This window comes from Micropterus dolomieu, linkage group LG04 (genome assembly GCF_021292245.1).
Source record: "Micropterus dolomieu isolate WLL.071019.BEF.003 ecotype Adirondacks linkage group LG04, ASM2129224v1, whole genome shotgun sequence".
NCBI classification, from domain to species: domain Eukaryota; kingdom Metazoa; phylum Chordata; class Actinopteri; order Centrarchiformes; family Centrarchidae; genus Micropterus; species Micropterus dolomieu.
The window spans coordinates 33,477,586-33,490,861 of NC_060153.1; the positions used below are offsets into that span (position 1 = coordinate 33,477,586).

The 13,276-nt window shown below is 46.8% G+C and overlaps 2 protein-coding genes across 3 annotated transcripts in view; one reads left to right on the forward strand and one right to left on the reverse strand.

Moving 5' to 3' along the window:
• The window catches only part of rrbp1b (ribosome binding protein 1b), an 18,797-nt gene extending 14,599 nt beyond the window's left edge, over positions 1-4,198 (reverse strand). The window contains exons 1-3 of one of the 2 annotated variants that reach the window (XM_046047244.1): positions 4,053-4,198; positions 1,043-1,706; positions 746-894 (exon numbers count right to left, since the gene is read on the reverse strand). In XM_046047244.1, coding sequence (XP_045903200.1) covers positions 746-894; positions 1,043-1,706; positions 4,053-4,142 — 903 coding nt within the window. In that variant the 5' untranslated portion in view covers positions 4,143-4,198. Of the gene's footprint in view, positions 1-745; positions 895-1,042; positions 1,754-4,052 lie in introns of those variants that run through there. The other variant, XM_046047243.1, reaches the window with a different exon arrangement.
• Positions 1-12,924, forward strand: part of LOC123969671 (protein PET117 homolog, mitochondrial) — a 17,475-nt gene extending 4,551 nt beyond the window's left edge. Inside the window, exons 3-4 of the mRNA XM_046047290.1 lie at positions 9,949-10,209; positions 12,775-12,924. Of these exons, the coding sequence (XP_045903246.1) occupies positions 10,114-10,209; positions 12,775-12,924 (246 nt within the window). The 5' untranslated portion in view covers positions 9,949-10,113. The remainder of the gene's footprint in view (positions 1-9,948; positions 10,210-12,774) is intronic.
• The last annotated feature ends 352 nt before the right edge of the window (positions 12,925-13,276 follow it).

Genomic DNA, 13,276 nt, shown 5'->3' on the forward strand with positions numbered 1-13,276 from the left:
GAGAGGACGCAGGTTTAAGTCGCCCCCTGCTGGCTGCTAGAGAGGACGCAGGTTTAAGTCGCCCCCTGCTGGCTGCTAGAGAGGACGCAGGTTTAAGGTGCCCCCTGCTGGCTGCTGGAGAGGACGCAGGTTTAAGGTGCCCCCTGCTGGCTGCTAGAGAGGACGCAGGTTTAAGTCGCCCCCTGCTGGCTGCTAGAGAGGACGCAGGTTTAAGTCGCCCCCTGCTGGCTGCTAGAGAGGACGCAGGTTTAAAGCTCGTCAGCACTGACTTCACTTTTCAGACCCGGAGAGTAGTATGTAGCTGCAATACCGCAGGCTGCAGTTTCAGGACAGCAATCCTTGGACCGGAACTGCATTTCTAGGACCCTTGTTTACTTTGATTTATTTTTTGGTTTATCAAAGTAAACAAGGGTCACATAGCCAGCTAGCTAGTTAGCTATGTTACTCTTGACAGCCCCCCGAAGCCAATTACCCTCACCACAACCATCACCAGAGTGTGTGCCTAAACTTAGGTTATTGATGCGTGTCAGCTGCTAGCTGACAGGGTTAACCTCCTTTGTGTTGCTGTGTATTACCACCACCACTCCACTAGATGGCGCTGTCGCAAAAGAACTACGGTCCTAGAACTCCCAGGATTGCGGGGGTCCTGAAACTGCAGCCTCCGGTACTGCAGCTACATAGTATTGGACCCAGAGGTTCCTGCTTGGTTCTGACTGTAGCTGGCGTTGTGACGGTGTTTAGTTACCAGCTGCCAGGAGTCCTGGCGGACACCGGCCTTCTGGTTCAGGACCTTCATGAGTTTGTGGATCTCGTCCTCGCTGAGCGTCATGTTGGACACGGCGGACAGCAGCTCGCCGTATGTCAGCGGCCGGGACGAGTCAGCAGAGTTGCTCACTTAAAGAAAACACAACCTGTTTTAGAGCCGATCCGATATGGTGTTCCTGAGGTTGATCAGATATCAATATTTGATATTTGAGGGGAAGAAAAATCTGATAACACTATTGGTTCATAAACACTTGATAAACATATGAAGATGATTCACCTGGTTCAGGTTTGTTCTTGGACTTCTTCTTCTTGCTCAAGGTCTCTTTGGGTTCTTCAGTTTTGGTAGCAGACTGTTCTTTGGTGACTTCAGGAACAACATTCACCGATGAAACGTCGACCACCGGCGCCACGGCCGTGACCAGAACTTCCTTAGCAACGGTTTCCACACCAGCAGCTGGCTCCTCCTTGGCTGACTTCTTCTTCTTCGTCTCCTTTGGTGAGGGCGCTGGAGCCGACTCGATGGCGGTGGCGGTGGTAACCATAGTGGGTTCTGGTTCCGGTTCAGGTGCTGGTTTGGGTTCAGGGGCAGCCGCAGGCTCAGCAGCAGGTTCTGGGTCAGATTCTACCACCTCAGAATCTTCGCCACCATCACCACTTAGTTCTGAGAGTTTCCCGTCGGGCCGGTCCTCCTTCCTCTTGGCCTTGTTCTTCTTCTCCAGGGTCTTGTCCTTCTTCTTCTTCTCTGCTCTCTGGGAGTGTGTGTGGACGAGCTGGCGACGCTGTTTGGCCAGCGCCTCCTCGTACGAAGTCTCCTTCATGGAGAGCGTGGAGACGAGGGCGATGCCCACCGCCGAGATGATCATGAAACTTCCAAAGACCATGAAGCCGAGCGTCTGCGGGTCGGAGACGTCCATGACTGATCCAAGTGTCGAACAGGAAGTCTGGAGGATAAAGAGGAAGTCAGCCTGAAGAAGAGCGACGACCACAAGAGAAATGTTTGTTTTCTTTGTGCGACCTTCGAGTGCTTTAACCACCAACTGTAGCGCCACCTATAGGAGAAATGCATTCAGCAGGAACACTCAGACTTCACATCTGAACTTGCTTCCAACTGTTCTTACCGACAATGATGAATTAGAAACAAATCAATAACTTGAAAAATACAGATCTATTAGTTGATCTTGTGACCGAGGTGTGCACACGTGACCGCACTGTGGCGCCGTCTGCTCCGAAAACCCGTTCACTATTAAACAAACAAACAAACAGACGGGACCAAAGGTCGTATTTAAACAAATCAGCCCTTTATGTGAACGTATTGATCCTCCTGGTGGTTGTTTGCCTGCTGATCACTGACTGGAGGTCAAAGTTCGCCGTCAGCAGAACATCACAGATCTGAACCCTCAGTCACCTCCAGTTACTGATATTTAAAGTCAACACATTTTAATGACGACATATTGAATAAATAATATAATAATATTAATCCTCTGGTTTTCATGCCGCTCTGCTGAGTTGAGCTGATCAGTCGACGATGATTAGTTTACGGTACAACTACTGATTATTTTCACTGTTGATTAATCTGCCGACTAATCGGTTTTGTCAAAAAGTGGCCATAAAAAGGTGACGAATTATTTAATAACTTTGTTTATTCGATCGTGCGACCAAAAATGCACCAAATCATCACGTTTGATGGAACCAGAGGATTTTCTTTTAGATTTATATTTGAATTCATTGATTATCGAACTAGTTACCGATTAATTTTCTGTTCATCAACTAATCTTTGCAGCTCTGTAAACTGATAATTAGTGCTGGACAATAAAACAATAACAATATTTTTTTCAGTAAATATTCAATAAATGATTGATTTTATTCACATAAATCATACAGGAATTAGGACTTAATTTAGTAAGATGTTTCTTTTGTTGAGGAAATAGGTCTGAAAAAAGCTTTTACTTAATTTTACTCGCGCATATTTGTTGACAAAGATTTTATCATAATTGTTTTGAATGTTTACCCTCAGATTTGTGAAGTGATCCACTGTTTGTCATCAAAGTGTTGACCATAAATAAAGAGTTTAAACCTCAATTAACCCATTCACCATCACTCAGGAGCAAAAATCAGCCTTTAAACTCGAAAGAAATAACAATTTGATACTTATCGTGATAATTATCGATATCGAAAGATAGGAAACTTTTTATCGTGATATAATTTTTGGCCGTATTGTCCAGCCCTACTGATAATCAATCAGTTGTTTCAGTAATGTTTGAAGCAGAAGGCTGCGTCCGCCCTCCTCTCTTCTCTCCGCTGTTTCTGACCTTTTTGTACTTGAAACAATCAATTAATCAATAAAACGATCAAAAGACTAATGAATGAATGTTTTTAACATGCTGGACTCATAAAACCGTCTCAGAAAACTTTTACTCAGATACTTTGTACTTTACTTTATACTTGTACTGCAGTCCACCTCAGAGGTACATGCTGTACTTTTTACTGAAATGCAGCAGCTGGAGTCAAACTCAGCAGTACACAAAGTATTTAAAAGCTTCAACTCGACAACATTAAAATACAGAATGACAAATTAACAACGATTCAACAGTTTAATAAAATAAGATTCGGCATCATGAGAAGTTTTACTTTAGGTACATTTTGTTCCCAATACTTCTGTAGTTTCACTTACTTACTACTTTTAACAGAGTATTTCTACAGAGTGATATTTCTTTGACTGAAGTAAAGTATCTGAATCTTTCCTACACAAAAAAGTTTGATATTTCATAGACAAGATTTTTGTCTGGCAGCAGAAACATAATGATATTTATTAAATAAAAGCGAAGGTAATATATTCAGAATATATAATGTAGTGTATGTTAGTATATGTTTCCACATAGTGACGTGTCCACAGTTAACCCTTTATACTGTCAACACACACACACAGTTATGTAACTCACTTTCACCTCCAGATTTTCACATTAAAACTCCTTTTATACCAAAAACAAAGTCGTGGCTCTCCACCTGCCGTCTGAACCTCCCCTGCTGATCCGTTATAAATACTTAGTTCATCACTTCTACAAACTTTTCTGCTCATTCAAGTGTGACTGCAGACATTCATCATCTCATCTGAGAATTTTCACATTAAAACATCCTCACTGCGTCAATTTAAAGTCTGTTTTTAAACAAAATATAATTCCTGAGTTTTAACATGTAAAACTTTCTCCAGACCTTCCCCTCCCTCTCTCTCAGTTTCAGTTCAGAGCAGCAGCAGAGAGATTAGATGACTTTTAAAGAGTTGTTCTCACCTCAGCGGAGTCTGTCAGGCTGCAGAGTCGTGGCACTTTCTCTGACCGGGACCAGAAGCTCCGCCCCCAGGCGGCAGCGCGGCTCCTCATTGGTCAGCGCTGACGTCACTCAGATAAATTTAGCCGAACACAGATTGGTGGAGAGGACGCGGTGAGCTCGCCCACTGGCCTTATGGGAGATGTAGTTGTCTTGAAACAACAGATTTTACACCATAAGCAGATAAATAAAGTTAGTGCTGACGGTGTTTCATTATTTTGGTAAGTAGTAAAATTATTTCAAAGTTATTTTACTTTTATTATTTAATTAAAAAAAAACTAACTAACAAGAACCATTAATGAAACTAAACTATTTTCTGGAACCATGATACATTTTATATTTGTTATTAATCTAATAATGCACATGTATTTAAATAAATGCCAAATAGTACATATTATTTTATTATTATTCTGTAACTTGTATATTGAGCAGGATTTTGCAGTTCGGGTTAGAGAACCTGAGGCTCGCAGGATCTTTTCACTTCTACAGAACAGTGCGTCCTTCCATTTCTATCTTGTCCTACATGTCCATTGTTGTCTTGTTTTAACATTATGTCGTTTTAAATTGCTGAATTTAATTTGCCTCTGTTTTGAAATGTTTTTAATTTGTGTTCAATCAGAATCGTTTTTTATTGACAGGTACATTGAACTCGCCCCTGGAGGCGTACAGGTCCTGAAACGAAGGAAGATTGCAGCCAATCAGCTTCTCTGCAGAGCGAACGATGCGCTGCAGCCTGTCCTTGTCCCCTGCAGGGGCAACAGCGAACCAGGGGCGAGTTCAATCTCTAAACGTTTTGCACCGGTTTGCAACGTTTTCAGATTGAACGCTATGTTTCCTTGAAATGTTGCGCAACGTTCTGCAACGGACTTCGGGGTGTGTTTGCTCCCGTTTGGTGGGCGTGTCTCATGTGTTACCCAATCAACTGCAGCAAGTTTGTAAACACAACGGCGTTAAAAAGGCAGGAAAAAGCAGTGCGCTTGCGTACAAAACAGGGTGTTCAGGGGACCACCGTTCCCCAGTGCGGCCTTCGCATAAGTCTTTTACTGACCGACACGCCCCCTTACTGGGTAGCCTATATTGATTGGACGCTGCAGCTGATCGGACTGATCTGATGCATCAGGACAGAAACATTAAACTCGAGTGCATCACTGCAAAGAGTTCGGCTGTAGATTTGTTTTCTGATTCACTGTCTAGTTAAAATCTGAGTTCATTGTAGGTCTGAACAACAAAAGCCCCATGAGACTTTCTGCATTTAGCCTTTTAGAAAGATTTTATTTTTCTTTTATTTCTCCCATAAACTCTTTTATTATGGAGACAATTAAAGTCAGAGAGTCTGTCAGCAAGAAACACGTTTTCCATCATGTCTATTCGGTCACATGTGAGGCTGCTCGTTCCTGAGTTTACATAACTGCTCCGCGAAGGATGCACTGGTGTATCCTCGCTCCTCGTTCCTCGTTCCTCGCTCCTTGCTTCTCAGAGATTGTTCCTCGTTCCTCGCTCCTCACTCCTCGCTCCTCAGAGATTGTTCCTCACTCCTCGCTCAGAGCTCCTCAGAGATTGTTCCTCGCTCAGAGCTCCTCGCTCCTCAGAGATTGTTCCTCGTTCCTCGATCCTCACTCCTCGTTCCTCAGACATTGTTCCTCGATCCTCACTCCTCGCTCCTCAGACATTGTTCCTCGCTCCTCACTCCTCGCTCCTCGCTCCTCAGAGATTGTTCCTCGTTCCTCGCTCCTCGTTCCTCAGACATTGTTCCTCGCTCCTCACTCCTCGCTCCTCGCTCCTCAGAGATTGTTCCTCACTCCTCGCTCCTCGCTCCTCAGACATTGTTCCTCGATCCTCACTCCTCGCTCCTCGCTCCTCAGAGATTGTTCCTCGTTCCTCGCTCCTCGTTCCTCAGACATTGTTCCTCGATCCTCACTCCTCGCTCCTCGCTCCTCACTCCTCGCTCCTCGCTCCTCACTCCTCGCTCCTCAGACATTGTTCCTCGCTCCTCGCTCCTCGCTCCTCGTTCCTCAGACATTGTTCCTCGCTCCTCGCTCCTCGCTCCTCAGAGATTGTTCCTCGTTCCTCGCTCCTCGTTCCTCAGACATTGTTCCTCGATCCTCACTCCTCGCTCCTCACTCCTCGCTCCTCGCTCCTCACTGATTGTTCCTCGTTCCCCGTTCCTCGCTCTTCGTTCCTCAGAGATTGTTCCTTGTTCCTCGTTCCTCAGAGATTGTTCCTCGCTCCTCACTCCTCGCTCCTCGTTCCTCAGAGATTGTTCCTCGCTCCTTGTTCCTCGTTCCTCAGACATTGTTCCTCCATCCTCGCTCAGAGCTCCTTAGAGATAGTTCCTCGCTCCTCATACATTGTTCCTTGTTCCTCGCTCCTCGTTCCTCGCTCCTCAGAGATTGTTCCTCGATCCTCACTCCTCGCTCTTCATTCCTCAGAGATTGTTCCTCGCTCCTCGTTCTTTAGACATTGTTCTTCCATCCTTACTCAGAGCTCCTTAGAGATAGTTCCTTGCTCCTCGTTCCTCGCTCCTCGTTCCTCGCTGCCCGTTCCTCGCTCCTCGTTCCTCGTTCCTCGCTCCTCAGAGATTGTTCCTCGTTCCTCGCTCCTCACTCCTCGCTCCTCAGAGATTGTTCCTCACTCCTCGCTCAGAGCTCCTCAGAGATTGTTCCTCGCTCAGAGCTCCTCACTCCTTGCTCCTCGTTCCTCGCTCCTCAGAGATTGTTCCTCGCTCAGCGCTCCTCACTCCTTGCTCCTCGTTCCTCGTTCCTCACTCCTCAGAGATTGTTCCTCGCTCAGAGCTCCTCACTCTTTGCTCCTCGTTCCTCGTTCCTCGCTCCCCAGAGATTGTTCCTCGTTCCTCGCTCCTCACTCCTCGCTCCTCACAGATTGTTCCTCGTTCCTCGATCCTCACTCCTCGTTCCTCAGACATTGTTCCTCGATCCTCACTCCTCGCTCCTCAGACATTGTTCCTCGCTCCTCGCTCCTCGTTCCTCAGACATTGTTCCTCGCTCCTCACTCCTCACTCCTCGCTCCTCGCTCCTCAGAGATTGTTCCTCGTTCCCCGTTCCTCGCTCTTCGTTCCTCAGAGATTGTTCCTCGTTCCTCGTTCCTCAGAGATTGTTCCTCGCTCCTCACTCCTCGCTCCTCAGAGATTGTTCCTCGCTCCTTGTTCCTCGTTCCTCAGACATTGTTCCTCCATCCTCGCTCAGTGCTCCTTAGAGATAGTTCCTCGCTCCTCATACATTGTTCCTTGTTCCTCGCTCCTCGTTCCTCGCTCCTCAGAGATTGTTCCTCGATCCTCACTCCTCGCTCTTCATTCCTCAGAGATTGTTCCTCGCTCCTCGTTCTTCAGACATTGTTCTTCCATCCTCACTCAGAGCTCCTTAGAGATAGTTCCTTGCTCCTCGTTCCTCGCTCCTCGTTCCTCGCTGCCCGTTCCTCGCTCCTCGTTCCTCGCTCCTCAGAGATTGTTCCTCGTTCCTCGATCCTCACTCCTCGCTCCTCGTTCCTCAGAGATTGTTCCTCGTTCCTCAGAGATTGTTCCTCGCTTCTCGTTCCTCGCTCCTCAGAGATTGTTCCTCGTTCCTCGATCCTCACTCCTCGCTCCTCAGAGATTGTTCCTCGTTCCTCGATCCTAACTCCTCGCTCCTTGTTCCTCAGAGATTGTTCCTCGTTCCTCAGAGATTGTTCCTCGCTCCTCGTTCCTCAGACATTGTTCCTCCATCCTCGCTCAGAGCTCCTTAGAGATAGTTCCTCGTTCCTCAGAGATTGTTCCTCGCTCCTCGCTCCTCGTTCCTCAGACATTGTTCCTCCATCCTCGCTCAGAGCTCCTTAGAGATAGTTCCTCGCTCCTCGTTCCTCAGAGATTGTTCCTCGCTCCTCGCTCCTCGTTCCTCACAGATTGTTCCTCGCTCCTCACTCCTCGTTCCTCAGAGATTGTTCCTCGCTCCTTGTTCCTCGTTCCTCAGACATTGTTCCTCCATCCTCGCTCAGAGCTCCTTAGAGATAGTTCCTCGCTCCTTATACATTGTTCCTTGTTCCTCGCTCCTCGTTCCTCGCTCCTCAGAGATTGTTCCTTGATCCTCACTCCTCGTTCCTCAGAGATTGTTCCTCGCTCCTCGTTCCTCAGACATTGTTCCTCACTCCTAACTCCTCGCTCTTCATTCCTCAGAGATTGTTCCTCGCTCCTCGTTCTTCAGACATTGTTCTTCCATCCTCACTCAGAGCTCCTTAGAGATAGTTCCTTGCTCCTCGTTCCTCGCTCCTCGTTCCTCGCTGCCCGTTCCTCGCTCCTCGTTCCTCGCTCCTCAGAGATTGTTCCTCGTTCCTCGATCCTAACTCCTCGCTCCTTGTTCCTCAGAGATTGTTCCTCGTTCCTCAGAGATTGTTCCTCGCTCCTCGTTCCTCAGACATTGTTCCTCCATCCTCGCTCAGAGCTCCTTAGAGATTGTTCCTCGCTCCTTGCTCCTCGTTCCTCAGACATTGTTCCTCCATCCTCGCTCAGAGCTCCTTAGAGATAATTCCTCGCTCCTCGTTCCTCAGAGATTGTTCCTCGCTCCTCGCTCCTCGTTCCTCACAGATTGTTCCTCGCTCCTCACTCCTCGTTCCTCAGAGATTGTTCCTCGCTCCTTGTTCCTCGTTCCTCAGACATTGTTCCTCCATCCTCGCTCAGAGCTCCTTAGAGATAGTTCCTCGCTCCTCATACATTGTTCCTTGTTCCTCGCTCCTCGTTCCTCGCTCCTCAGAGATTGTTCCTCGATCCTCACTCCTCGCTCCTCGTTCCTCAGAGATTGTTCCTCGCTCCTCGTTCCTCAGACATTGTTCCTCACTCCTAACTCCTCGTTCTTCATTCCTCAGAGATTGTTCCTCGCTCCTCGTTCTTCAGACATTGTTCTTCCATCCTCACTCAGAGCTCCTTAGAGATAGTTCCTTGCTCCTCATTCGTCGCTCCTTGTTCCTCGCTGCCCGTTCCTCGCTCCTCAGAGATTGTTCCTCGTTCCTCGATCCTAACTCCTCGCTCCTTGTTCCTCAGAGATTGTTCCTTGTTCCTCAGAGATTGTTCCTCGCTCCTCGTTCCTCAGACATTGTTCCTCCATCCTCGCTCAGAGCTCCTTAGAGATAGTTCCTCGTTCCTCAGAGATTGTTCCTCGCTCCTCGCTCCTCAGACATTGTTCCTCCATCCTCGCTCAGAGCTCCTTAGAGATAGTTCCTCGCTCCTCGTTCCTCAGAGATTGTTCCTCGCTCCTCGCTCCTCGTTCCTCAGACATTGTTCCTCCATCCTCGCTCAGAGCTCCTTAGAGATAGTTCCTCGCTCCTCGTTCGTCGCTCCTCGCTCTTTCTGTCTCCTCGACTCCTCGATGTGCATTTTAAGAATTGAGATGTCCTTCAAGATGGCGCGCTGAGATCAATTTCCGGGTCACATGCTCAAGGAGTCGAGGATTGAGGATTGAGGAGTCAAGGAGTCGAGGAGTCGAGGAGAAAGGCCCAGAGACTTGAGAAGCACCCTCGTTGTCTTTGGCAGGCCGAACTTCTGCAGCTGCTGCAGGAAGTAGATCCTCTGCTGGGCCTTTGTGTTGAGGGAACTCTAATAAGAAGAACGGCACAAAGTTTATAATCGTCATGTTTTCAACTTAAAGACCAAAAGCTCTCCTCATACATATTAAATAAAAAGAAACGTTACAACAATCTAGAAATATAATGTGTTTTACAGTATGATATTGTGATTGATGCCTTTTTGTCTTCTTTTCTGTTTCTTCTCTTTTGGTTTTTATTTATTTATAATTTTGTAAAATATTTTTATTTTATTTATTTATTTGGTGTCCTTCATTTAATTAATCTATGATTATATTTTATTTCATGTCACAGCACTCCCGGATCTTGCTGCGTACCTGACGTGCCCGGTAACCGCCAGCGGAGGGCGCTCGTCCGACAGCCTGAATCTCGAGCGCCAACAGCAGCAGCAGCAGAAGAAGAACCTCTCAGCAGCACAGCCAGGTAGCCGCTGGCTAACGCGAGGCTAAAGCTAACGGGATGTCTACGGCCTCTAAAGTGGTTCTGGGAGTTTCTGTGGTTCTGACTCTGAGCACTGTGGCTGGAGTTCACCTCAAGCAGACCTGGGACAGACAGGTAAACCGAGCCGAGCCGAGCCGGACTGACGGCAGCAGGGCTAACGGGTAGCTAACAGTTAGCCAGGTTAACGGGGCGGCGAGGTCACCGGAAGTTACCGGTTTGTCGTATCATTTAAAGTTAAAACCTGTCGGTGAGTTTACCGGATAAAAACTGCATTTAAACCCTCGCAGAACTAAAAACAGCAGAATGTAAACACAGCGGCTCAGCTAACAATGCTAACAGCAGCTAGCAAGGACTTCCGGTGCGCACTTCACAATAAAGGCGTCAGACAAACCCGCCGCGTAAAAGTGTGTAGAAATACTCTGCTGCAGTAAAAGTACTACAACCACCGTGTAGAAATACTCTGCTGCAGTAAAAGTATTTCAGCCACTGTGTAGAAATACTCTGCTGCAGTAAAAAGTACTACAACCACCGTGTAGAAATACTCTGCTGCAGTAAAGGTACTACAACCACCGTGTAGAAATACTCTGCTGCAGTAAAAGTACTACAGCCACCGTGTAGAAATACTCTGCTGCAGTAAAAGTACTACAGCCACTGTGTAGAAATACTCTGCTGCAGTAAAAAGTACTACAACCACCGTGTAGAAATACTCTGCTGCAGTAAAGGTACTACAACCACTGTGTAGAAATACTCTGCTGCAGTAAAAGTACTACAACCACCGTGTAGAAATACTCTGCTGCAGTAAAAGTATTTCAGCCACTGTGTAGAAATACTCTGCTGCAGTAAAAAGTACTACAACCACCGTGTAGAAATACTCTGCTGCAGTAAAGGTACTACAACCACTGTGTAGAAATACTCTGCTGCAGTAAAAGTACTACAACCACCGTGTAGAAATACTCTGCTGCAGTAAAAGTATTTCAGCCACTGTGTAGAAATACTCTGCTGCAGTAAAAGTACTACAACCACCGTGTAGAAATACTCTGCTGCAGTAAAGGTACTACAACCACCGTGTAGAAATACTCTGCTGCAGTAAAAGTACTACAACCACCGTGTAGAAATACTCTGCTGCAGTAAAAGTATTTCAGCCACTGTGTAGAAATACTCTGCTGCAGTAAAAAGTACTACAACCACCGTGTAGAAATACTCTGCTGCAGTAAAGGTACTACAACCACTGTGTAGAAATACTCTGCTGCAGTAAAAGTACTACAACCACCGTGTAGAAATACTCTGCTGCAGTAAAGGTACTACAACCACCGTGTAGAAATACTCTGCTGCAGTAAAAGTACTACAGCCACCGTGTAGAAATACTCTGCTGCAGTAAAAGTACTACAGCCACTGTGTAGAAATACTCTGCTGCAGTAAAAAGTACTACAGCCACTGTGTAGAAATACTCTGCTGCAGTAAAAAGTACTACATCCACTGTGTAGAAATACTCTGCTGCAGTAAAGGTACTCCAACCTCCGTGTAGAAATACTCGGCTGCAGTAAAGGTACTACAACCACCGTGTAGAAATACTCTGCTTTAGAAAGTACTACAGCCACCGTGTAGAAATACTCTGCTGCAGTAAAAAGTACTACAACCACCGTGTAGAAATACTCTGCTGCAGTAAAGGTACTACAACCACCGTGTAGAAATACTCTGCTGCAGTAAAAGTACTACAGCCACTGTGTAGAAATACTCTGCTGCAGTAAAAAGTACTACAGCCACTGTGTAGAAATACTCTGCTGCAGTAAAAAGTACTACAGCCACTGTGTAGAAATACTCTGCTGCAGTAAAAAGTACTATAGCCACCGTGTAGAAATACTCTGCTGCAGTAAAGGTACTACAACCACCGTGTAGAAATACTCTGCTTTAGAAAATACTACAGCCACTGTGTAGAAATACTCTGCTGCAGTAAAAAGTACTACAGCCACCGTGTAGAAATACTCTGCTGCAGTAAAAGTACTACAACCACCGTGTAGAAATACTCTGCTGCAGTAAAGGTACTACAACCACCGTGTAGAAATACTCTGCTGCAGTAAAAGTACTACAGCCACCGTGTAGAAATACTCTGCTGCAGTAAAAAGTACTACAGCCACTGTGTAGAAATACTCTGCTGCAGAAAAAAGTACTACAGCCACTGTGTAGAAATACTCTGCTGCAGTAAAAAGTACTACAGCCACTGTGTAGAAATACTCTGCTGCAGTAAAAAGTACTACAGCCACCGTGTAGAAATACTCTACTGCAGTAAAAAGTACTACAGCCACCGTGTAGAAATACTCTGCTGCAGTAAAGGTACTACAACCTCCGTGTAGAAATACTCTGCTGCAGTAAAGGTACTACAACCACCGTGTAGAAATACTCTGCTGCAGTAAAGGTACTACAACCACCGTGTAGAAATACTCTGCTGCAGTAAAGGTACTACAGCCACCGTGTAGAAATACTCTGCTGCAGTAAAAGTACTACAGCCACCGTGTAGAAATACTCTGCTGCAGTAAAAGTACTACAACCTCAGCTGTGTTTACTGCTAATAAGCTAATGTTAGCTTGCACCGTCATGTTAGCATTTAGCTCAAAGCGCTACAGCACAGCTGCAGACTCTCAGCGGGGCACTTCAGGTGTATTTGTGTGTTTTGTCCTGCAGCGTCTCCACGAGGGCGTAGTCAGAGATCTGGAGCGGCTGGAGAGGAAGAAGGAGAATCTGAGGCTGCTGGAGGAGCAGAAGACTCTGACCAGACAGCTGGAGGAGGAGAGGCAACGCAGAGAGGCAGAGCTCCGCCCACACGACCACTGAGGCAGGTAAACACTCTGATACACCTGTTAAAAGGTTGATTTACAATCTGAATGTCAGTGTCACAATTGAAGCTTCAGCTGTTCGGCTCAGCCAAGAAGAAACCTCTGCGCCTGAAAAGAGCCTTAAACCTGCGTCCTCTCTAGCAGCCAGCAGGGGGCGACTTAAACCTGCGTCCTCTCCAGCAGCCAGCAGGGGGCGCCTTAAACCTGCGTCCTCTCTAGCGGCCAGCAGGGGGCGCCTTAAACCTGCGTCCTCTCCAGCAGCCAGCAGGGGGCGACTTAAACCTGCGTCCTCTCCAGCGGCCAGCAGGGGGCGACTTAAACCTGCGTCCTCTCTAGCGGCCAGCAGGGGG